Below are 26026 nucleotides of genomic sequence, written 5' to 3'. Positions count from 1 at the left end.
TCCTCTACAGAGTATATAGCAATAATGAATTTAGAGATAGTGCTGCCTCCATGCACCAGGCTGAAAAAGGTTCCTCCGGAGTTTCTCAGTCTTCTCAAGCTTTGAGGAGCCAAAATAACTCATCTGACTGGCTCCCCCATTTTCCAGATGATTAATATATGTAACACTGGTCCAAATATAGAACCTTGGGACATTCCATTGTTACATTTTTGCCAGGTTTGGAATGGACCATTTGTTATCCTAAGCTGTTTCAAAAACAGTTCCTTATTCATGACATTCCCTGAGTCCATCACTATCTTAATGTCTCTAATAGTTTCTTGTGACAGGTTTTCACCAGGGGGATATTTTCCTAGCTCTGAAACAGACGTGTCTACAAGAGGGAGGTAATACCTATGCAATAGCAGCATAAGAGGTTTAATTCACTACTGTTTCAAGCACACAGAGCCTCACATGGAACATACAAGGAAATGCCCTGTATTATTACGGATGAAATCAGTCATGGTACTTTGCAGATCATTGCACTAGATGGCGAATGAGAGGTTCATTTCAGCCCCACTGATTCTATGCTCTTGAGATGAAGGAAAAACTTCAAAATGTTGACTTCCCTCCCCACACTCCTGGAAACCAGAAACAAGAGGAATGGGAAAATAATCATTTTTCTGTTTTACAGACACCTTACCTGAAAAAAGATGCGTCTTGGAGTTGCGGCTAGCTTGTTTTTTAGACATGCAAGAGAGACCCAATGCCTTGTGGGTTCCCTCTCACCCTCCTTTTCAACCCATTCAAAGGGGAGCAATAAGTAGAGTATCAAGTTACATGCTGGTTTCAGAGGAAGTGGTAAATATAGCCAGTGGTTTCCACCCCCCGCTCTTCATTTCTTCTGTTTGAAATGCAACACTCAAAGATGAGAGACCATGCAAACTGCCCTTAGCCAGATAATCCCCTCTAATGCACTGCCAACCTCAAGGCATGCAGCAAGATTCAACAGTCACCTTACATGGCCATATGGACAAAGTTATTCATAACTGCTTCTGTGAGTTATCAGGAGGTCAGAAATGAACTCCAGCAAGTATGACCAGTCCAACATTACTTTTTACATCTCTGGAGAAGCTGGTCTGTGCTCTCTGTGCTGCTAAACAAGCTGCACTCCTCCAGCAGTCATAATAAAGTAGAATTTTATACACCATGCCTAGAAGGTCATTGTCTCACTTGTCCTACTAGACTCTAGCTCAGTATTAATTATGCTTTAATTCCAGTATGCAGTGTCCATCCCATATCATAGATACTTTGAGCTAATGCTATTTGAGGAGGTGCTCCGTGCAAGCCTCAAAGCATTACAGATAATCCTGGTCATTTAATTTGCCTTTACCGAACCAAGTCTGAGCTGATAATGAGACGACTTTCAGTTTTAATTTGCTACTATTAGTCTGTTAACTGCTAAAGCAGACAGGACTAATCACTCTGGAAATAATCATTGTGACAAGTCTCCCTCATCATTACAGCTTTCCATGACCAGGCTCTTCCTTCAGAAGAAGTCTGGTTGGATTTACCCTCACTCTTGAGATTGTAAGGAGCTTTTAGCTGAGAAGACAAACTTCCTCCTCTTGATATAGAGGGACACATTAATGTTTTTTTCCTTTCCCATGCACTCACTACTGATTAGATCATCATTAACAAGGAACCAAACTACAAACACATTCTGTATCTTTTATTTCTAGCAGACAATTTACATAAAATTCCCCTTTTAAGTTAGTGATCCATAACTTCCTGCAATATACTACTAACGGAGCAGCTTTGGTAAAGAATGGAATGAAACAACCAATCAAAACGAAAGAGAGACAATCACAGCTGATTTTGAAACCACATTTCACCAAGTATGTATTTAAAAGAAAATCTGCCAAGCCATATCTTCTCAGTGCTTCCAAATGATCCAGCTTACTCATCCCTTTTCGGGTCTGTGTGGATGCTGGAGCTGCATGCTGTCAAGCAGTCTGTCATGCTAGATAATGGAGATCCATCTTTACATGATTCGTAGACCTTGGATAGAAGACTCTAAGGTCTTGAGAGAGAAAACATTTATCAGTAACTACTACAGTATCTTGTATTGAACATAGTCAACCCCTACAGCAAAACTAAGTGATAGACCAAAACAGATGAAACGTGAGACAAGTCCAGCTCTCTAACTTGGCCCCAACACTGGTTGGGGCTGGTACATACTACCAGATTATAAAGCAACCAATTGCAAAAATTGTGTACAGTAGAACCTCAGAGTTACGAACCGACTGGTCAACCACACACCTCATTCGGAACCAGAAGCATACAATGAGGCAGCAGCAGAGACGAAAAAAATAAAATAAAAAAGCAAATACAGTGCAGTACTGTGTTAAACAAACTAATAAAAAAATAAAGGGAACACTTCTGCATCGTAAAGTTTAAAGCTGTATTAAGTCAATGTTCAGTTGTAAACATTTGAAAGAACAACCGTAACATTTTGTTCAGAGTTACAAACAACCTCCATTCCTGAGGTGTTCGGAACTCTGAGGTTCTACTGTATTCCACAGCTCAACAGAAGAGTGGGGGGGGGGTCTACAGAGACACCTACTGGCCAATGTGCAGCAACACATGCAATCTGGTCTGGAGGAAATTCTGAGAGAGACTTGGCGTGCAGAATAGGGCACGCTTAGGCTTTCACAAAGATGGATCCTTAGATCCTAGATATATCCCAATTATGGTTGGGTTTTTTTTAAAGCACCAAGTAGGGCACCCTGCCATAGGAGTGTCAAGCAGAAGTCTGTGAGGTCTTTTGCTGGAATTTTAAACTATGAATCCTAGTTTGCAGGGTGAATGACCTAGTCTGTTTTGACGTCAAGATGAATCCAGTAAAAAGTCAGCCTAGAATCATTTAAACATTTAAATCCATTTAGGCTTTTTGTTTGAGCTTCCATGCAATTTGGACCTCACTTTAGACACTTTTTTGCTACTTTAAAAAAAAATAGTCAAAGTCTTTGAAGAGCCTGGGTCCTGCCAAGACAGTAAGCGCAGTCCCTAGCGGATGGAGAAAGATGATAACAGTGGCCCAGATGCACAAAGGTATTTAGGCTCCTAACTTCCACTGATTTCAATGGAAGTTATAAGCCTAAATACCTTTGTAGACCTGTGCCAGTCCCTTTGATTGCTCCAGTAATTATTCTGGTCTCCTGAGCCAGCATGGTTGTGGCTTAAAAAAAAAAAAAAGAAGGAGATTGGAGGAGGAAGAAGAGGATTAACAAGATTCCTACAGGGACCCGAGTGATCCCATTAAAAAATTAGTCTGGATTAGTACCATCTGCTAAGCAAATACATCTGTGATTATGTTGAGTCTTGGATCTGTCCTCTCTAAAGAGTTCACTAAGAGTCCTAACTATTCAGAGTCTAGATTCCCTAATGCTAATACAATTTACATTAGGGCTGAATCCCAGGTTCCGATGCCCAGAGATTAACAAATCACAGACAGTTCACAAGTAAGGCTAAGATTCTGTCATGGTTATTTTTAGTAAAAATCAGTGACAGGTGAAGGGCAATAAACAAAAATTCACAGTCCGTGACCTGTCCCTGACTTTTACTAAAAAGAGCTGACACAAAATGGGGAATGGGGGAGCCAGCACCCACTGCTGCTGCTCAGAGCAGCTGGGAGCTGCAGTGTCCCTGCTGCCTGCAGACGCTGGAGCTCGAGGACTGGGAGCTAGGAGCTGCGGGGCCCCCCAGCTGCTGCTCAGAACTGCAGGTCCCCTGCCGCCTGCAGTGGCTGGGAGCTCTAGGTCTGCCCTTCACGGATGGGATCTCCCAGTGGCAGCTGAGGGGGCCCCCGCCACCTGCTGGAGCTGGGTGCTCCGGGAGCCCCCGCCGCAGCTCAGAACTCCAGGACCAGCAGTGCCTGCAGCGGCTACAAGCTCCGGGGCCCCCCCCACAGTGGCTTGGAGCTCCGGCCCAGCAGCTGGGAGCTGCGGGGGCCTAAGTTGCCTGTAAGTTGCGCGGCCGCACAACAGCCTACTTAGCACCGCGCAGGTGCTCAGGGAACCTGCCCAGGGACCTGCTGGGGTGCCCCTCCCCCAGCCCCAACTCAGCCTGTGGCCCGGACCTGCGGGGGCTGGGGCGCCTGGACCTGCCAGGGACACAGCTGGAGCGGCCCGGGCCCAGCTACAGCCAGAGCTGCCCAGACCCAGGCATGGCTGGGGTGGTCCTCCCCTCAGGGGCTGGGGCGCCTATCCTGCAGCCTCAGAGCTCCCGTGGTGGGGAGAGGTGCCTCTTCCCCCTCCCCCCCAGCCCTCTCTTCCCCCACAACAGCACCTGGGCTGGGGGGGAGGAGGGGGGCCTCTCTCCCTGCCACAGCCCCAGAGCACCGCCCTGCACCCCAAACCCATCATCCCCGGCCCCATCCCAGAGCCCTCACTCCCTGCACCCAAACCTTTGCCCCATCCCAGAGCCCACACCCCCTGCACCAGCCCTGAGCCCCTCCTCCCTGGCCTCACCCCAGAGCCCGCACCCCCAGCCGGAGCCCCACACCCCAACCCTCTACCCCAGCCCTGAGCCCCCTTCCACACTCCAAACCTCTTGGCCCCACCCCCACCACATGAATTTTGTTATGTGACATGACAAAATTCTCCACACATGGGTGGGAAAAATTAGAGGGAACACTGGCGGGGGGGGGGGGAGGGGGGAGTGTTGGGGAGGGTGTCTGCCCCTGCATGATGGCTGGGAGCTGTGGTGGCCCCACAACTGAGATCTCTAGGGCCCTCTGGCTGACAGCTCCAGCCCTGCAGCCCAGGGGCTGAAGCAGAAAATGTCACGGAGGTCTCTGGAAGTCACAGATTCTGTGACTTCCATGACATTATCGTAGCCTTACTCATAAGCAAAGTAGTAAATGCATACCTTGAAATCCCAGATGGTCATTGCTCCATCAATGCCAGTGGTGCAGAACTTGCGACAATCTCGCTTGTCTACCTCATAAATAGACACTTGGCTGAAAACAGAGTGACAGCTGTAAGAGAGCTAAGAATACCAGAGAGCCACAAGTAGTGGAGACATGGCTGAGTAGACTTTAAAGCACTGGATATTACTGGCTTTGTAAGAACTCCAGAAGGTTCAATCCCTATTCTCCCAAAGGAAGAGTGTGTGACATGATTGTAATTTGTATCTTCTGCCTGATTTTCATTATGCCACTTGAGAAAGACTAAAGCAAGCATCATATTTGGAGGATGCTGGAGAGTCTGCTTGAAACCCCTCCATCTTTTATTAGGTGTGCTATCAAGTAAAGATTTCAAAACACAACCCCACCTCATGCATCTTCAAGGAGTAAGAATGGTGAAGTGGTTCTGCCAATGTAAGAACTTGGGAGGCAGCCTCCAAGGCAGGCAAGGAAGGTCATCCAGCATTATTATAAAAAGCTTTAAATTATAAGAGGCACTAAACTTTACTTTACAAGTGTTAGTGTATTTTGTGCACATGGAGTACTGGGGCAAACAGAGGAACATCTCACATGATTAACTTGTATTCACTCATTCCAGAACAGTAATAAATACTGAAATAAGTTTTTAAATGTGAGGGTGAAAGGAGAATTAGTTTTTCAAGTGAATTCTGCTCACTGGATTTAGTGGCTTTGGTAAGTGTCCCTGGTCCCACTTACAGTATCAAGTCCTAGTTACACAGTGTCTGTTCAGGTCTGAATTATGGAACACATTAAATATGACTTTACCCAGAAGCAAAGGGAGATACACATGTGTAACTATCAATGTTAATCATTATCTTTTATGAAGTTGCAAACAAAACTGGAGCAATTAAATCTCCTTATTCAGGGTATCAGACAAGGGGTCAGGAAGGAATTCCATGTCTCCCTTTCCAATAGCTAACATCTATGCACAAAATTGCTAAATCGGCTAAGTCCCTGGAGCAAGGCATTCTTGCCTTTCTATGAAAGACCATGAATAAGCAACTGTCAGTGAAAGGGTAAGTTTTCTGATATTGCAAATCCAAGGTTGAAGGGTCTCCGATATGTCCTGCAATATACAAGGTACAAGGGAGCTCTCCTTGTCACATGTCCTGAGCATGGTGGCACTCACGTGATGCTGTTCTGATGCAGTGTCTCCAAAGTAGTGTTACGATCCTCTGTAGTGGCTCTCTTGTCCATGTTGCGGAAGCGTTCCATGGCAGAAATATTGCGCTGGATGCTCTGCTTTGGAATGTCTAGTTTGGAAACGAAGGTCAGTGAGCCACGGTCATCACAGTTAAAGAGCATTGGGCAGCAATCATGGCCCTGCAACAAGACATTATTAAGGCAAAAAAATTAGCTAATTCGGAGCAGCACCTTTGCTTTTTATACCTCACTTGGCTGCAGAACAGCTCGTGCTGGTGCTTCTGAAGAGGTATTTTATTATTGACTAACTTCACAATGTGCGTGTTATCCTCTCGCTGAAGCACTACAACATTCTACACGGGGAAAGAAGGGACACTTACAGCTGCCACAACGCTGTTCTCAGAGACAAATGACACACTCAGGAACGGGAGGTACTCTGTTTTCAGCTGTGAAACCCTAAACACAAGAACAATTGTTAAAGAAGGGCCTCACTGAAACCTCTTATCTTTTGTTTCAACAGAATATGACAAAAGGGCCCATTCTCAGACAGCGCTATTAGTACAAAAGCTAGTATAGCCCAATTACTATAATATGGTGCCTTCAAGTGACCCAAGTAGATTGTGATTTACATGAAAGTAATTATAGCTTAGTGCAAATGCCCTTTGAAATCTATTTTTATTTTAAATCCTGTGCCATGTCCCCAAGAAATTAAGGAAGAGAGAGTAGTCAATGTTTATAAAAATCCTACAATATTTTATACTGGGCTGCTGAGCAGGCAGTAGAGGGAGCCATTAACCAGAAAACTATTCCTGGCTATATGCTGACCTTATAGAGCATTCTGTACACAAGTGGTGACACACATTTAAAAAGATTACACATTCCAGCAATACTGATATTTATCAATTTGGGCCTTTTCTGCTTGGTAAGACAAAAGTTAGGTCTCTATAAGGTTACAAAAATAATGTAAAACACTCCAGTACTTAAAGTACTTGGCTGCATCCTTTTAAGAAAATAGCTGGGCATTTATATCAATATTAAATGATCTCATCATTCAAGTTATTACAACAATATCAAGGAAATTAATGAACAGGACAGGATTTCAAAGATGGCCCTAGACCATCTGTATTATTTAATGATCTCTCTAGCTAAGTATACATTCTGCATTTCTCCCCAGATCTGTGTGTCTCAATTAAACACAGCTGTGCTCAGATGGCCCTCTCCTCTCCCCACATCCCTGGAACAACGTCACCTCTCTCCATTCCCAAGAGAAGAGAGACAGGGGGACTACAGGAGAGTAGTGAAATATTTCTACCATGGTTGGAGGATATAATTTAAAACCTTGCAACAGGTAAGATGATGAAGAGGACAGGTGTGGAATTGAGATTTCATGAAATAAACAGTTTATTCTCCAGTCCCTAGTTAACACTATCAAACTGGGAACTAGATGTAAAAGAACTGGACATGCTCTCACAAAAGTCTCCTATAGCTATTCCACAGGAGAATGTAGTTTCCTAATAGCAGAACAAAACACACTGTTGGTTTCAAAAACCATTAATTTACTCCAAATTGGTTTTATTTATCCAAAATTCCCAAAAGCCAACCTGAATAGGCGTCAGAGACACAAGTCTTCTAAACTTTAAATGGATTGCTTGTACCCCATAGCATAACTGACAGAGCTGGACACAACACTTCTGGAAATACCAGGTTTGTTCTTCCTTGTTGCAAACACAACATTCCACATGCCATGCTTGCCCTTCCCTCCTAGTATCGCAGGGTTAATAAAGACACAGATAACAAAAAGAAAATACTTACATCATATTTTTTGAGGCATCAGCAACTGACACAGTACTATCGTGGCTGACCCAGGCTAGGCGGTTACCACTGGCAGAAAAACTGACGCTGTGCACCCATCCGCCACTTCCAGGACCACCAAACTCTGACATCAGCTGCCCAAAGGGCATCTTTGAGCCCCATGGTGTGCTGGCTGGCTTTTCATCCACTTCCTTAATGTAAGCAGAAAACACTCTGCAAAGAAAAAAAAACACCAAAATGATAATGTACACAGCTGCCTTCTCGCAAATGCAACCTTCTGTCTCTTTCCTTTTTGCCAGAGGCTGGCTATGGAAATGTATACTGCACTTACAAAAATTCTCTATTGCATTAAGATTTTTGTTTCTTCCTTTCACAGCACTAACAACCCTAACAATCAAGTTCGGAGAGAATCTGAGAAGTGCAATATGTAACAGCTAGCTAATACAAATCCTTATAAAGAATCCAAATCTCAATCTAGAGAATGGGTAAGAGAGACTGTCACATTCGGACTAACTGCTGGAAGAGTGCATCAAAACATATTAAACGGTCACTATTTTTCTGCATCTCTTTTCCCAGCACTGCTATTTATCAAAATGTGTTAAATAAAAAGCCTCCCCCTATAATCATAGATTCCTTTTGTGGGATTCAGGGGTGGCAAAATATGGCATCCATAACTGCTACCATGGAAGTTATTATGATGTCACAGGCATAAGATTAACCGCAGCAGTTAATCCACTGAGCAAGAGTGTTCTTCTATTTGAAGCACACCATAGTACAAATAAGGAAACATTTCAGTATAACAATAACCATGATCAAACAATCATGCTCAAGGTCAAAAATGAAGAGGATTTTTTTTTTTAAAGTGAGCTTATGGTAATATTTTTTAAACTCTGCATGCGTGTGCCACATTGTTCAACATACGCTTTGAAGAACACACACGTCTTCAGTAAAGCCGACAAATATAGAACAGAAAAAAGGCCTTAAGTGCAGCTATGTTAATATGGCTACCAGAGAATTCTAAATTGTAAACATGAGTTCAATCAGCCTTGTCAGTTTAAAACAGAAGTTGGCGGAAGGACTGTGTGTTGTTGGTAGGTTTAAATTTAAGAGCCTTTTACAAGAATCCAGAAGGACAGATCACTTAATATATGGAAATAGGACATCGTATGTTAAAAGCAGCAGTGTCTTTGATACAAGGCAAGAATAAAGCAGTCCCAAGTAGGAAGAAGACTGGGAGGTGACTGATGATTGAAGAAGCCTTTCATTTGCTGAGATTTCTTTCTGAACCATTCAATTTTAGAACTAAAGCCATCTCTATGCTTGAAAGTCTCCACATTCAAAGAGCACTAGAATATGGCCTTTATTTCCAGTGACACTGCTCCAGCTACAGTATAAAAAACGCCCCTACATAGTGCTCATAGCTATATTCTAAGAGAGAGATAAAGTTAAAGGAAGAGGCCCTATGGATTATCAAGGCCAGCCATCTTAAATCCTATTAAATAACTATCAACCAGCAGCACCTCTTGCCCTGGATTTTTATCAGCATGTGTCCTGCTTGCTGAAGTGATGTACTGCTAGCTACTACTGATTTTGGCCATTTAATAACTTTTCAGAACCAGCTATGGGTGCAGATGTGATAAAAGCCCAGTAGTCTTTATAACTCTAGTATATAACTGAACATTCGCCTGGAAACAGAATTCCGGAGATCTGTATTCACCTTCAGCAGAGAAAGACAGTTCTCCTAACATTCAGAAATAGGTTATTCGCAGGCAATAAAAGTCAGAGACCTGGAAATGTGAATTGAGATGGACACTTCTTCTGATGCACCTACGTAAAGACCTGTTCCTCTCTCTGATCAGAGTTGTCACTGGTATTAAATGGTCCATCCTGCAATGCAAACTTTAAATAATAAATGCCTCCTAAATATTTTAATAGAAAGATATACATTTCAGAATGGACCATTTCCAGAGGAATGAAATGCAGGGCAGAACAAGTTTTCCAGCAGGAAGTACATGAAACAATAATAATCTTTCATGAATCATTGTTCTGTTCTAAGGAAATCCTGGGAAGTTGATTCAACCTATGTTTGGTAATTTCTTGCCTACCCATATCTTCAATAAGATTCTTCAATAAGGGATGATTAGACACAACAAGGCATTACAAGGTAATCAGTTCCAGCTTCTCAGGAGCAGTCAAAAGAAAAACCTTGCATGAGATCCTCTCCACATAAGAGGTGTTAAAAAAAAATACCAGGACAAAAAAGTTACAAGTCCAAGGAAACTGACATTAATATAAAAAACAATTCACATTTAAATAGCACCTTTCATCTCATAGGGTCGCAAAGTGCTTTAACAACATATACGGAAGGAACCTTTCACACACAACTCACATGCAGTCTCTTCTGGAGGGGCAAAAACACTTTACAAAAGTCAACTGTTTAGGGCAGGAAGTGAAGATGTATACCATATCCAAATTAAACAAACTGGGATTTGGTCAGAACACTCCTCATGTGAAAAGTGCCATGAGATATCAAATGACCAAATGCTCTAAACTTCAGATTTACACCTCATTTTAGACTACGGAATGTAATGTTTGGGCCTAGCATTTATTCTAGTAGCCATTTTGAACACACAGACTTTATTTTTAAGCCTGAATACTTCCCCTGTAGCAGAAGGAAGGGAAATTCTCACTATTGTGCAAAGTAAAAGTGTTTAAAATAATAATAAAAAAGAATACAGTGAAGTCACCATGTAGAAAATTACCTATCTGGGCCCACATCCTGCAAGCCGAGACACATGGATGGACCCGTGCACTGCACCCCATGACTTTAATGGGATGATGTGCAGGTGGCAGGGATCTATCTACACTAAGCAGCTGCCAAGTCTTCCAACCTCATGCTAACAATGGCCAAAGGTCTGTTTCAGATAAAAGATGGTGCTTGACAGGCTTTGATTTCATATTAGGAGCAGCATGGAGCTGACCGTCAGGTACCTGCATAGCTGATGCAGTATAAGTAAGTAAATACTGCTTTATGAAAGTGACACTGACTTTTTAGTGGATACATGCTAAAAATCTAAAGCCCTATGTACATGCGTAGTGGCACAGATTAAAATAGTCTTTCAAGGCTATATTTTATTTTTCTAAATAAATACATTAGTACATGACAGGTTGCTATTTTGACAGTGTACATAGGATTAGCACATACTTACTGATTTAAATCAGTAACCCAAATCAACTTGCAAATGCTTTATTTACTCTCACCTGCATTTGAAGTCACAGGATCCTGCAGCCAGCAAGACATTATTGGGATGCCAGTCCAGACTTAGGACAGTGGAGCGAATGGGCTTTTTAATGTGTTTGCTCACCCACCTAAAACAGGAAATAAAACTTATTTATTGGGAACCATTTGCTTACCATTAAAGCACCAAATATCCAGCAGTATATGACTCCAATGCATTAAATCTCAGTGCAAGTGACTGGAAACATTCCAACTTTGCAACAGAACTGATGTGTAAAGGAAGAGGAGACTGAAATACACATGGCCCATTCAATCATCATTACTGTTAAATCTGCCCCTAAATTCTCACCAGACAAGAAATGGTTCTAGACATCATGGAACTCCAGCCCTCTATTACTCCACAGTGACAGTACATTAAAATGCAACACTTGTAATATACACCTGAATTCTGTCAGATGTGTGTATTCTCTTTACTTTTCAGTTAGCTCTATGTAGGTTTTTGAGACACTGACCAGCTGAACGTTTTAGAGAAGAATTCAACTAGTTATTCTCTTTTTTCTCCTTTCTTCTACCTTACTCCATCTAGTCGAGATTTTGTAAATTCATTTAAGAAAATACTGATGATTGCAAAACCTCCAATACAATTCATGAATCTCAAGTGGCTATGAGCTCTGTCAGCCAGGCATCAACAATTAAAATAAAGAAGCTACTATTCTGAGCAGATACGCATTTGGGTCCTATGCCCTTTTGAAATCAATTTTTGGAAACACTTTAATATACCAAATTGACCACTACTCTGACCTTGAGCTCATTAACTTGATTTTGATGTAGTAAATTTCCCCTTTTATATGCCCAAGAACAAGAGAACATTGTTGAATTATAATATAGAGTTGAGCAGTATTTTCTTAGTACAACATTCTGAGTGCATTTTTTTTTGCAGGTTTAAAGTGTTTTCTGCAGCTTATAACTTTTCTGTTCTTTATATTTTATGGTAAAATTTATGAAAGTTATATAAACTCATATTGCATGGAAATTTTCACAGGTTATTCAGAAGGTTACAATATACAGATCAATTAAATGCCGCATTTAAGTCACGGATAACAGCAATAGCAAAACAAAGTTTTTTCCATCTAAATATTGTGACTTGGGTGCAAGTTCTTAGCCTGTAACTGGGGGAAAAACCTCTCTAAACATGGAGGATTATGCAAATAAAGACAAGGTACCATTCAGTCCATGTTTGTAAATCTATCTTAAAATGCAACGTCTTCCGTCCCGCCCAAATGCTGTGGCTTTGGCATAGTATATAAATGCTAATGAAAAGAAGCATGTATCTCACAGATCTTGTAAGAGACACGGAAATGCTAATGGTTATACATTGCTTGATGCTGTCAGGTTCAAGTATGGTCACCCACTCCATTTCTGAGTGTCAGGTAGATCACTTGTTTCTTTACACACCAAACAGAAGACATTTATTAAAGTAAGTTCTTTGCTTATGCAACACATTTCTTTTGAATGGTTGTTTCAGATGGTATATGACTAGAAACCTGTGAAATTCTTTTTATTTTTTATTGTTTCTTTTTTGGGGATTTTCAGGTTATTTTGTATTACCCATACTACGGGGTTGGACCTGGGGGTGGGTGTGCATTTGCATACAATCACCCTGCAGTGGTGGCTCATCACATGGGTTCAGTTCCCCTTTCTGGGCCAGGCCACAGTGCCATTCACTCAAAATTTAGCCAAGACACCTTCCCTACACCCCATGATGATGAAGGGTAACTGGGCCAAACCTGAGCAGCACCATGACCATTTTATTTCATGTTATTTCATATTTGTGAGATATGGGGCTCGATTTCTGAAGCTCTATACAATATTTACTCAAACAACTTCAGAATCTTGGTGAATTAGTATTGAGATGGTTTGTGTGTCAACAACAAGTAAACTATTACACCAAAAAACCTATTTGGTAAATGAGCAAAGTCCCAGGCAATGGTTAGTCATAAAAGAAATTCAGGCACTTTTGAAAGAGGTAGGAGAAGTAAAAACATCAAATATTTGAGAAAATCCATTAAACTTGCCAGAAATCAGGTAGTGGAGTATGAAAATAAAGGCCTAAATAGACATACAGTAAAACCTCAGAACTACGAACACCAGAATTGTAAACTGACCAGTCAAACACACACCACATTTGGAACCAGAAGTATGTAGTCAGCAACAGAAACAAATAAAAAAAGCAAACATAGTACAATACTGTGTTAAATGTAAACCACTTAAAAAAAGGGAAGTTTAAAAAAAAAGATTTGACAAGGTAAGGAAATTGTTTCTGTGCTTGTTTAATTTAAATTAAGATGGTTAAAAGCAGCATTTTTCTTCTAGATAAAGTTTCAAAGATGCATTAAACCAATGTTCCGTTGTAAGCTTTTCAAAGAACAATGTTTTGTTCAGAGTTACAAACCTTTTGGAGTTACGAACGACTCCATTCGCAAGGTGTTCGTAGCTCTGAGGTTCTACTGTAAGTAAGTGTTAGAAATACATTTTCAAGGTACTGTCCAAGGATTTAGCTACCTATTAATATTAATGAGAACTGCATGATTAAATCACATGCATAACATGTACCCTTTACAGCTTTGAAACTCTAAGAAAACCACAATTAAAAAAGATAAAAACTCAGCAATTAAAGCACATCTGTGGTCCATTAACTGCATTTTAAAATACACTATGGAATACAGAAACAAGACAATGTACTGCCTCATGGATTTGCCTTAATGGAAATCATCTAGTTTAAACTGCTCACCAGTCATTTTCAGACTCAAAGTAGCACACAGATATGAGTCGAGCTCCACTTCCTACGGCAAATTTATTCTCCAAAGGAGACCACTTCACAAAGGTGGCCGCGCGATTAATTCTCAGAATCACTAGAGTTGGCTTCCACACGCCGTCTTTCTGACTCCAGACGTAGGCATTACGGTCTGCACCACAAGTTACAATGCGGTCGCTCTTGGGAGCCCAGTCAATACCTGCAATTGAGACCTTCTATTAATATCACATTTTCTTTCTTGTGAATCCCTGTTTACTGTACAGCAACCCAGAACAGAGACATCAGCTATTGCCCTTTGCCATGAAGACAGATACCAATGATGTCTTCACCACCATTCATTCAATCACTACTGTAAACCTTTACTGCTCCTGACTTCTCTCTCCAAATCCCTCTTACTGATAGATTTTATTGGAACATAGACTGTGTGATAAGGAAGACTGCTTTGAAAGCTTGCCCACTTGTAGTAGAATGGCTACCGCCCTCTTCCTCCACCCCCTTTTCTGGATTCCAACTCGATTTCTGCAAGAGGCTTATTACTTAATAGCTAAACAAGCAGTACTTCCAAAACTTCGCCCAAACCTCAAGCATAGTTGTTTACTTTGCTGCTGCCAAGCTACACGGTCATGGTCTAAAACTTCAGACAGTAGTAGTTTTTAGAAATGTTAGAAAGAACAAAGCTATCAGTTTTTAATGTAGGAATACAATACTTGTATCTGTGTCATGCCTACTTAAGCTGTGCCATAAGCCAAAAATAAATCAGTATTAATGCAAAGAAGCGAATGTCAGAAAAAAATAGTATAGGAAATCCCTTTGACAAGCTTGCCACAGCTTTCCATCCTTCCTATGCAATGATGGATGTTTTCAACTGGAAATATTCAGAGCAGAGTTATTTCCTATCTTTTTACTCAGCATCTTTCTTATTGAGTCAGTCTGCTATCATTAGTCTCCCCCACCCCAAAAATATATTTAGACCTTCCTTAACAGCAATACTCTAATACTAAAAAAAATTCCTCCAGCATGCTGATTAAAAAACAGCATGAAAGATACAAAAATAGAATTAAGGTAGAAAAATATGGCAGAATCTGTTGTATAATATTTTTAGATGCAATGTTTATTCTACAATTCATTTCTGGCCTACTATAAAAACAGGTTTCTCAATGTTAAAATACTGCAAGTGTCAAGACTTTGGTAAGCTTTAAACACTGCAAAGCACCCAGCATTCTCAAGTGGCAGTGGTATGCAACACTGACTTCTGTAATGAACACCCAAATGTTGCTAGTGGCAACAGGTGCAACTAAAATGCTGAGCAACACCTTTGGGAATGACAAGTCTTTTGTACATTCAATGGTTAGGTCAGCATGAAAGAGTGCAAACTGCTGTGTGCTTGCCAATGAGGCGCAGGTAAGTTTGGCGATGTTCCCACAAAACCCTGTAGTACAAGGGTGGGCTGATATCAGCACACAATACTGGTGGACAGGGCAAATGCAAATTTTAACTAGTTTCCCAAGTAATTTTGTTTAAAAGGCTAATGCAGGACAATACCATTTTCTACACAATACCTGGGTGACTCATGTTTTGGCAATCTTACCATTTCTATATTTTAATTTTGGATCCTGGACATTATATTAACTAAGCTTCTGTGTTAAAGCCAGTGACCCGTGAATTCCAAGAATTCACACAAGTGGAACTTACCCCAGAATTGTGCATCAGTATCTAAGCTTTATTTAACAAAGGTTTCTAGCCATTATGGTTGCAAAGAAGATGTTAAAATATAAAATGAGTAAAACCAATGCAGTGGTATATCTTCCTGAATCTGCAGACAGCCTGAAACAATAACTCACAGATGTGAAGAGTACCATTTATCTCCAATGAGTGTTAACTCTGAAACCAAAACATGGCAACCTAGAAGTGAGCACTGTAAACCTCTACCACATCTCCCTGGATGCCAAAATCCTCAACTTCCTGCTATCCAGCCACCAAAACCCACAACGTCTTGTTTTCCCTCACTGAAAATTTTAATATAAAACTAAATTGTCAATACAGAAGTATGAGACAGTACAAACTGTAAATGCAAACAAAAATTAAAATAAACTGGATTTAATATTTAAATAATACTGTATTGTTATATTAATTTTATAATTAAAACCCCAACTTTTAAAATTTAAACTCAGCTGCTGCAGAATTTCTATTCTGGCACAAAAACCAAGACCTTGCTGTAGAAATGAGCTCTAGCTTTCCCCAGAATACAAAGGACCTTTGGTAAAACTGTTTTGCATTATCTTCCTTTTCATGTTTTACCTTGTAAAACAAAGGTCTGAAGACCCTGTTTCATCACCAGGGTTTAAACGGCAACCCACTGCTCTTTACACAAAGACACACTGTATTACAAGCATATCAAAGAGAAAGGAAGATATTAACTGATGTCAACCTGCTTAAACATAAAGTGCTTGTTTAATCCCCAGAAAATATATCTATAGATATCAAAAGCCACATACCAGTATAGCAGAGTCATATATACTTGCTGAAGTTTGCTTACTAAAACTAGCAATTAAGATGGAATGCAAAGTACGACCAGAGAAAAATCACAACAAATTTGGCTTATTTGTAAAGTTGAAAAAAAATATTCTTGCTATCTCATTAAAGATTTTTTTTTAAAAAGTCACAGGAACAGGATACTACTACTTTTTACAGCCTTGAACTTTAGTATGGTAGCTACTCAATGAAAGTGTTTGGAAATCAATGCTTTGCTTCCCCACATTTGCTTTATGTGGTCCAGAAAAATGCTGCAAAGCTCTCCATGAAGTGAGAGTGCCAACCTATAAAAAGACTGGATCATCTATTCATCACTTCCAGATTTCTTACTGTTTGTCAGACTACTTCTTAAAAGCAGGTTGAATCACTTTCTATAACTATGTTATCAGATTCACTTACCTGTAATGTGTCCATTGTGTTCCTTCAGTTCATGAGCTTTTACCCACTGGTTCCCACTCTTCTTATAGATGTGAACTTCATGGTTATTAGGGCTAATGGCAATCTCTGGCAAAGGGAATTAATCCATTAGTATGTGAGATTATTTTTTACAGGGCTTTGGAGCGGAGCAGCTCCGGAGCACTGGAGCTGCAGATTTTTGCCTGGAGCTGAAGCGGAGCTGGAGCACAGCTCCAAAGCTCTGATTTTTTATGACAAAAGCTTTAGAACAGAATATCTTTCCAAATCAAGTCTGTATTTTTCAGTTTCAAAATGTGTACACAGGTGGATACAAATCTCATTGGGAATGCAGAGTCTGGACTAAAGAGATTTATTCCCAAAGTCCAGAATGCATTGTAGGGCATTTCTTATCTGGAGAAGCTGTGAAGAATTTTAGAACTGTATGATGTTTAGTATTCAACAGTCTCCAAAGAAGAAAATAGATTCTGAAGGTTATAATCCAAAATGGGTGGGGAGAAACTAGGGTACAAAAAAGGCTGGATTTGGGGCATGGAAAAGAGGCTTAAGAGTGAGGGTAATAGGAAGTCGTGGCAAGTGATGATGCCCACTTAAATCTCTAGTTTTTGCTTTTGGGCACCGCAGATAAACACTTCTAAGACTCTAGTTTCCCGTATACCCAATGTCCTAGTACGGAATTTTGAAGACTATCACTATTGCAGCATGTTTTGTAGTTTTTAGGGGAGCGCTCAGTGAGGCACACTAGATATCTGATATTGTCTTGTAATTGTTGCTGTACTAGATTGTTTTCTCCTTTTCAAAGTTCTGGGTCACCTTTCTATAAGTATATGGTTCTGTAGCATGTACAAAATACCAATCAAAGGGGAAAAGATAGTTAATATGGTACTTACGAGTACGATCTCTGTTCCAAGCATGGCAGGTGATTGGTTCTAATAAAAACTGATGTAGAGACATTCTGAATAAAGGATATTTTTAGTGTTTTAAACAGTGAAAAAGCTGAAAGGAATAAGAGTTGAAAATCAACATTTTAAATTAGATAATTACATAAAGCTACAGTCTTAGACATTACTTACCAGGGCTGCTTGAGTCAAATACTATAGCTTATTTACACATCATCATAACTAGTTCAACAAGAGTATAGATACCTAAAAAGGTTACCTTTACTATCTCAGGAATTTACAAAGCACCCATTCACCATGGTATGCAGACTTATTTTGACTTCTCATTCTTAATACAGCTAATTGCAAAGGCTTTGGCTACACTTACACTTCAAAGCGCTGCCGCGGCAGCGCTTTGAAGCGCTAAGTGTAGTCAAAGCACCAGCGCTGGGAGAGAGCTCTCCCAGCGCTGTTCGTACTCCACCTCCCTGTGGGGAATAACGGACAGCTTGACTACACTGGCGCTTTGCAGCGCCGCAATTTGCAGCGCTGGAGAAGGTGTGTTTTCACACCCTGCTGCAGCGCTGCAAATTTGTAAGTGTAGCCAAGCAGTCCGTGTTTCTTCACACGTAAGAGACAGGCTTTCCCTGACTTATGAAAAGTCTTCTAACAAACCTAAATAATTCTATAGCGTTATAGAATGGTGGGTTGTTTTTTTTTTTTTTAAAAACTCTCTATTTAAGATAGATATTTCAATAAACCGATCAAAGTCCAATGCAATATCAAGGCTCAATGGCAGCATTAAGACGATTCCAGGAAGATTTTTTTTTAAAAAGTTGAATGTGTCATTTTAATATTAACACACACATTCCACTGAAACTTAATTACAGTGTACTGACACATTTGTTATGTAATAAAATTATTCACTTCATTAATCTCAAAAAGAAATTAGGTCTAATTAGCTATAAATTTTTGGATTACAGATTTTTTTCATGAAAACTGAACACTAAAATGATAGCATAAAATATTCTAATCTGTAAATATACAATTTATTTAAAAAAAAGCTTCGTATTCCATAATTTGTAACTGCATTAAAACAGATGCCACTGGATTCTGCAACCGAAGTTGTATTAGTGATTAACCACACAACTGTATAATACAGGACAATCTGAGACTTTACACACTCCACATGCACAGCTGTCAAAAGTATAAAGACACTGCAGCATAAATGGAAGATAACACAGCAGCAGTTTAAAAGCACCTGTAGTCATCAAACTATATACAGCTCAGTACATATAATTTGTATGCCAATTCCCACACATATTCCTACTAAATTTCATATCCAAGGATCAATTTATAATAGTCCAGGAGAAAGCTTTTTTCCTACATGCATGTAAAAGGAAAAAAAACAACCCACAGTGATGTCATTCTAAAACACTCACACCCATTATAATCTGAAATTACAACATACCCAAGTATGGCTATGTTAGCAGAGGGTGGAGATTGCAAGGCAAGGTAGGAATTCAGATGCAAACAGGAAATGAACAGAACCCAACAGAAACTCAGGAGTGAATGGAAGATGAGCAACTCCTTACTGAATTTAGCAAATGGAGTCACAGTAGTTTAACAAATGATACAGCATTCCAACACCACAAATATTTTTGGAGACTTTTTTTTTTAAACTTAAGTACTGCCTCCACGTTGTTACCTTACACTTAGGGAAACAAATACAATTATATATTAGTGTACTTCTTCTGAAAGTGCATTTTGAGAAAAACAGTATTTAAACTTTTAACTAAGGTCAAGGTGATATAATTTTCAACTGACACCTCATTGCTTGTTCTTCTAACACCCATATTTTAGTAAATCAAAGGAAACTATTATTGGAGAGGTTTTATCCAGTCCTACCAAAGTGTTCTGTCATCATCGTTTCCTTCACTAAAAGGGGTTTGAGTTATCTCTGACCTGGGACAGCCATGATTTGAGATTCCATTTGTTAATCTAAGCAAAACGTCTGCAACTTCTTTTTATCATCTTCTTGTTTTAGTGCACGCCAACAGTCAGTGGCAGTAAATTTCCATATACAGGAAAAATTGAAGAGCTGGTTCACCAACAAGGATGGCTCAGCCCTTTCTACTCTCTTTCAGAAATAAAATGTAGAAAATTTTCCAAAACCAAAGAGTATAGTTATTTCAAAACACGGTTTCTAACACAATCCTGCTACTTTCCCAAACATGCGCTACATGTTGGGGACATATTCCTGTCTTTATAACATCTAGTCCACAGATTTTACTTCTAAGCTTCAGACTAAACAGCAAGCTGGTATCAAAAATAGATGCTCGTACATGAAAACAGCTCTAGTTCACCTTAGAAAGATTCCCCCATATCCAGTATGAACCTAAAATGCCCATTCAGTGAATCTAGATAGAAGGTGGTATCCATTCTTTCCAAATGACTGGGTTTCTCTAGTGCAATAATCGTATTCATAAGACAGACATTAGATCTCCCTTCACCTGTATAAAGTGACAGTATTCTGTTTTGGAGGACCAGCTAAGCACTACAGAGCAATGCTGCAGACAGATATTCTCAAAAATGAATACCTCTCACCCACACATTTGATAACTACACTACCCTTTTCCTAACCTTCCTTTTTAAGAGAGTCAAAAAAACCAAACTCGATACAATTTTTTGTCATACTCTTCCTAATCACCAAACAACTCATTGCAGGACAAATACACTAATCCATACTTTAGTGAAATCAGCCCTTTGATATTACTGATAGGTATTTAGTGCAGTTCTCAACCACCAATATCTTCAACTCTCCCTGTCAGCCCAATCTATTACTCCAGTTAACCTTTTAATCTAGGTACTTGGCCTAATGTATCTAATTAATTTACAACTGCAGAGTAATAATCCTTGCTTTCTGGAACCAAGATGGGAATTTTATCTTTTTGTATAGTATCAGCTTCCTTTTTCAGGGGTGGTGGGGAGGAGAGTGAGATAATGGGGTGAGGAAAGGTCATTCCCTAACCAAGACAGGTTAAATATGTTACAGGGCTATCCCCAACAAACACATTGCAGGAATACTGCCTCCAAATCCAGATATAGCACTAAAAAGAGAGAGGTTTTTTTAAACACCCATCAATCTCCTTTCAGATCATATAAATCATCTGCAACATCTGGAAGGGAAGTGTCTGCAGTTCACTGCCTCCTGCGACAGCCACCCCCTCCAAATGGGTCAGGACTGCTCTCTCACGGGGCTAACTCCTTGCAGCCACCAGGGCTACTGGCCCAGGACGCAGTCAGCATTACAAACAGGGACGCTGTTACCCAGGGGTTGTGCCCCTGGCCCAGGCTGTCACTACCAGGGCACGCGGTTCGCCCTAGCCCTTGGAGGGCTGGCGTGAGGGGCTCTGGCGGGCCGCCGCCGCCTCCCGCTGCTCTCGGCACAGGCGCCCGGAGCTCTGGAACCCCTCGCCCCAGCTGTGTGGGGAGGAGGCGGCAGGGCTAGGGAAGGAGGGACCAGCCCCAGACGGGGATGGCGCGGGAACAGGTCCGTGCCCCGCCCCACCCCGCGGGGGTGAGGGGCTGCTCTTACCCCCCCCCCCCGAGGTTTGAGGAACAGCCGGACACCCCCCCTCGCCCCCGGCCGCAGGGAGAATGGGGGAGGGGTTCCCGGCCCCCGGCGTGAGGGAAGGGGGCGGGGCCCAGGTACCCCCCCCACCCGCTGAGGGGAGGGGCCCAGGAAGGGCCGAGCCCCCCTGAGGGGGGGAATGAAGGGCCCGCGGTCCCCAGGCGGACGCGGGATGAGCCTGGCCGCGGAGCCGCCACTTACCTGGGGGGGAGGAGGAGGCAGCGGAGCGGGACTCGCGGACTCTGGTCAGTCAACGCGACTCCGCTCCGGGCGGCGGGAGAGGGAACGGCCGGCGGGGCCCGGCACTGACAAGCGATCCAGGAAACAGCCTCGGAGTCTGCGCGCGGGCCGGGAGCCGCTCCTCTCACTGCGCCTGCGCACAGAATCGGGGCGGGGTGAGTTCCTGCCCCTCCGTCGGCGCACGGGCCCGCGAGCCGCTCCTCTCACTGCGCCTGCGCACAGAATCGGGGCGGGGTGAGTTCCTGCCCCTCCGCCGGCGCACGGGCCGGGAGCTGTTCCTCTTACTGCGCCTGCGTCTAGATCTGAAGCGTGGTGAGGCGAGAGCTCTTACACAATGGCAGGGGTGGGGCGAGGAGGCGATAGGATGGAGCATGCGCAGTGTCGCCAGCCTGAAGGGAAGAGCTGTACATGCGCAGTGATCGCCGGGAGGGGAAGTGACACATGCGTACTGCGGTGGTTCTGTGCAGAGGCAGAGCTAGTCACTGAAGTGCTGGGAGCTGTGGTTTGTGGCGGTGCCTGTCAGTTAAGCAGGATCTGCCTGATCCAGCAGCTGGCTGGGAATTCTGACCTCCTTTGTCAAGTGCTTTGAGCTCTACTGATGAAAAAAGCTAGGGAGTAATGTTATAACTCAAACTGGGATGTCAGAGTTACCCCTACTGCACAGGTGGGGAAACTGGGGCACAAAGAGGTGAAGTGACTTGCCCAAGTTCAGTTAGCAGGCCAGTGGCAGAGTAAGAGTAGCACTCAGTGCTCCAGAGTGCCGGTCTAGTGCTCTGGCCTCTAGGTAACAGCACCATATTTATAAAAGGCAGCACTTGTAAAGCTGGCAATTTAGCCTACAGAAAAGACAAATCTGAGTGGAGTGATGGGAAGATTAGAGTGACTCTTTGCAATGTGCAGTCACTGGAGTTCTTATTGGTCTGCTTATAAAACGAGTTGTACAGATTAAAGATATGTAACTAGGTCAACTAAATATTACATAACAGGATTGAAATTGCATTTAAATACAGTATTACATTTACAAAATGATTTTCACTGGCAGATGGGTGAAAGCAGCTGAGCCAGATATGTTACAGAGCATCCGAGTTCTGCAGGAGCTCAGAGATTTTAAATGCAAAAATACTAAGGCCTTGTCTACAATAAAGGTTTTCAGGAATCTCCCACTTCGGCTCCAGCTGTATTACTGGCATAGCTATGCAAGTTCCAATGCAGACAAGCTGTCAGCAGTTTCACCATCACATCCTCCCAAGCAGCTGTGAGCTGGAGTAGAAGATTTAGTAGTGAAAAGATCAGTGACCAATCTACACTAACACTCCTCTAAGAGTGGTGGAACTGCACTAATGTGAGAGCAAGAGTGGGAGATTTAACTATAGATGAAGTTTGCCTTAAGGTACTACGAAAAAAACGACGAGACATAGTTTCAAAATGCAGACAACTGCCAAATATGTGTAGACATGTGCAAACAGGTAACTGCAAGTGCACAACATGCATTTTGGATTCAAAATGGGTAACTAAACACAAATGCATTTGTGGGCGAAAGTATCTATTTTAGAAGTGTAAGGTAGGCTCTGACAGTTGAAAATGTGTCACTTTCAGGCACAGGGAAGGAAACACAACATGTTTGGGGAGGAAAAAAAAGAGAAAAATAAGTACTGGATTTTTTTCCAAGATGCACTTGCTTAAGACTTCAGTACAGCATCCACCTAGGGTTATAATAATTTTTCAAAATCAGTTTTCATAACCAATACTAGAGCTATCTGACCTAGCAAAGGCATTATATTGATCTCAAATAGCCACTCTGGATGTATTGAAGTTGCAAAATTGGTGATTCTTAACAAATGAAGGTCAATTTATGCCATCAGTTTGGACAGCTTCCATAGCTGGTTAAGACAGGCTAGTTTAACAGCTGCTGTGCTGTGTTTTAATTTTCTGTGTTTAAGTGGACTGTGTGTGAAATGGTTGTGACATACAGTGGGGAATGAGGAGGCATGATTCAGTTGTTTTTTAACCTGATCAAAACCTTAAGTAAATGCCATCTTTCAGCTGTGGTCTTTGGGTCACATTTTTCCTTAGTAGTTAGTTAGTTGCAGGTAGCTCCTGCAAGATGAGGTTTTCCCTGAAATCAATGGGAGTTGGGAAGCTCAGGTCCAAGGGTCAGGCCTGAAATAAGCACCTTTGGAAACAGATTTAGGGCCTCAGTCATTTGGTAAAGTGCCAGATATCTGCCATGACAGCCCCGCTGCTTCTTAGGGTTGCCAATTTTGGTTGGATATATTCCTGGAGATTTCATCACATGACATACTCTTTAATTAAGGATTAATCCTTAATTCCTGGAGACTCCAGGCTAATCCCGGAGGGTTGGCAACCCTCCTGCTACCTCCTGGATACAGCAGAGTTGTAGGCACAGCTACATTTGCTTCTCCCAGCCACCAAGCGACAGCTACAGGCAGCTGGGTGGACTGTCTTCCCTCTTGGCTCCTGCCTGTGCCTGCTGACACTTGGCCATTGTGGAGCTCCTGGGTGAAGATGGATGTGGCTGGTAGGAAGGTGGAGGGAGAAGGTGATCACTGCAGGAGGGAGGGGAGAAGAATTGGGGAGGATAATGCAGAGAGGGGGCAGAATGAGGGTGAGAGCTCAAGGTTCCCCTCCCGACCACCTCACGTACCTCAGGGCTCCCACTGCCCCCTCCCCCCACCTTGGAGAGGCTTGACTGGTTTGATTTTTGAAGGAGGAGGGAGGGAGGCAGATTGGTGGGGCGAGGATGGGGAACAAAGCCAGTAGAAGCCGCAGCCAGTGGGAGCCGTGATCGGCCAAACCTGCGGACGTGACAGGTAAACAAACCGGCCCGGCCCGCCAGGGGCTTTCCCTGAACAAGCGGCGGACTGGCTTTGCGAGCTACTGATCTAGTCCATCCCTCTACCTGAGACAGGATTAAGAATACCTAGACCATCCCTGACAGGTGTTTGTCTAACCTGGTCTTAAAAAGCTCCAATGACCGGGATTCCAAGGGAATCTCCCTTGGACGCCTGTTCCAGTGCTTAACTACCCTTATAGATAGGAGGTTTTCCTCCTACCTAACTTAAATCTCCCTTGCTGCAGATTAAGCCGATTACTTCTTGTCCTACCATCATCAGTGGACATGGAGAACAATCAATCATTGTCCTCTTTACAAGCCTTAGCATATTTGAAGACTGTTATGAGGCCCCCCTGTAGATTAATATGCTCACTTTTTAAACATTTCCTCATAGGGCAGATTTTCTAAACCTTCTATCAGTTTTTGTTGCTCTCCTCTGGGCTCTCTCCAATTTGTTCACAGCTTTCTTGAAGTGTGGTGCCCAGAACCAGACACTGTACTCCAGATGAGGCCATATAATGCTCCAGTGCAAAGTAGAGCGGAGCTATTACTTCCCATGTCTTACATACAATCCTCCTATTACTATACCCAAGAATATTATTTTCCCTTTTTGCAAGAGCATCACACTGATGACTCAAATTCAATTTGTGATCCCCTATAACTCCCAGATCCTTTTCAGCAGGACTACCGCCAAGTCAGTAATTCCTCATTTTGTAGTTGTGCATTTGATTTTTCCTTCCTAAGCGAAGGACTTTGCACTTACCTTTAGTGAATTTGATCTTGTTGATTTTAGACTAATTATCCTTTTTGTCAAGCTTGTTTCGAATTGCAATCTTGTCCTCTGAAGAGTTTGCAACCCCTCCCAGCTTGACGTCATCTCCAAATTTTAAAAGCATATTTCCCAGTCCATTATCCAAGTCATTAATGAAAATATTGACTTGTACCACACCCAGGACAGACCCCTGTGGGACCCCACTAAATACACCCTCCTTGTTTAACAGCAACATATTGATAACTGCTCTTTGAATAGGGTTTTTAAAATCAGTTGTGCACCTACCTTACAGTAATTTAATCTAGACCAGAGTTTCTTAGTTTGCTTAGGACAATGTCATATGGGATTGTGACAAAAGCCCTACTAAAGTCTAGATATATCATGTCTACAGCTTCCCCCTAGTGCACTAGGCCAGTAACCCTGTCAAAGAAGCAAATCAGGTTGTTGTGGCATTGATTTGTTCTTGACAAATCCTCGAGATGTTTCTTGGAACGACCACTGTCCCCCACCATGCTGCTACTGGAGCTGGGTCAGCATGTGTTCAGCCACCTTTGCTTCCGCCTCCCTTAGCTGCACAAATCTCTGATCCCAAGCATCACACATCTGAACCCATTGTCACAGGGGCCTGTATCAAACAGACACACAATGCTGTATTTTTTCACCCCAGGAGAGTGTGTGCTAGTACATAGTAGTGTCTGGGTTGGAGACACTGATTGTCCAAAGCCATG

General features: G+C 42.1%; 1 protein-coding gene across 2 annotated transcripts; it reads right to left on the bottom strand.

Moving 5' to 3' along the window:
- Window positions 1–1670: 1670 nt before the first annotated feature.
- On the bottom strand, window positions 1671–25602 carry ARPC1A (actin related protein 2/3 complex subunit 1A). Of its 2 annotated transcripts, none has more exons than XM_044978993.1 (10): window positions 25584–25602; window positions 17811–17916; window positions 16906–17010; window positions 13951–14173; window positions 11183–11290; window positions 7922–8134; window positions 6490–6565; window positions 6096–6289; window positions 4909–4999; window positions 1671–2059 (listed from the first exon to the last, which is right to left on the bottom strand). In XM_044978993.1, the coding sequence occupies exons 2-10, from the start codon at window positions 17872–17874 to the stop codon at window positions 2021–2023; spliced, it is 1113 nt and encodes a 370-aa protein (XP_044834928.1). In that variant the 5' UTR covers window positions 17875–17916; window positions 25584–25602; the 3' UTR covers window positions 1671–2020. The 2 variants fall into 2 exon arrangements, with proteins under 2 accessions (XP_044834928.1, XP_044834927.1); XM_044978992.1 differs by lacking the exon at window positions 25584–25602 and adding an exon at window positions 21634–21961.
- Window positions 25603–26026: the final 424 nt, after the last annotated feature.

Source organism: Mauremys mutica, chromosome 11 (genome assembly GCF_020497125.1).
Source record: "Mauremys mutica isolate MM-2020 ecotype Southern chromosome 11, ASM2049712v1, whole genome shotgun sequence".
In the NCBI taxonomy this organism is placed as follows: Eukaryota; Metazoa; Chordata; order Testudines; family Geoemydidae; genus Mauremys; species Mauremys mutica.
Note: the sequence above shows the minus strand (reverse complement) of the source record. Positions and strands in the feature narration are given on the sequence as shown.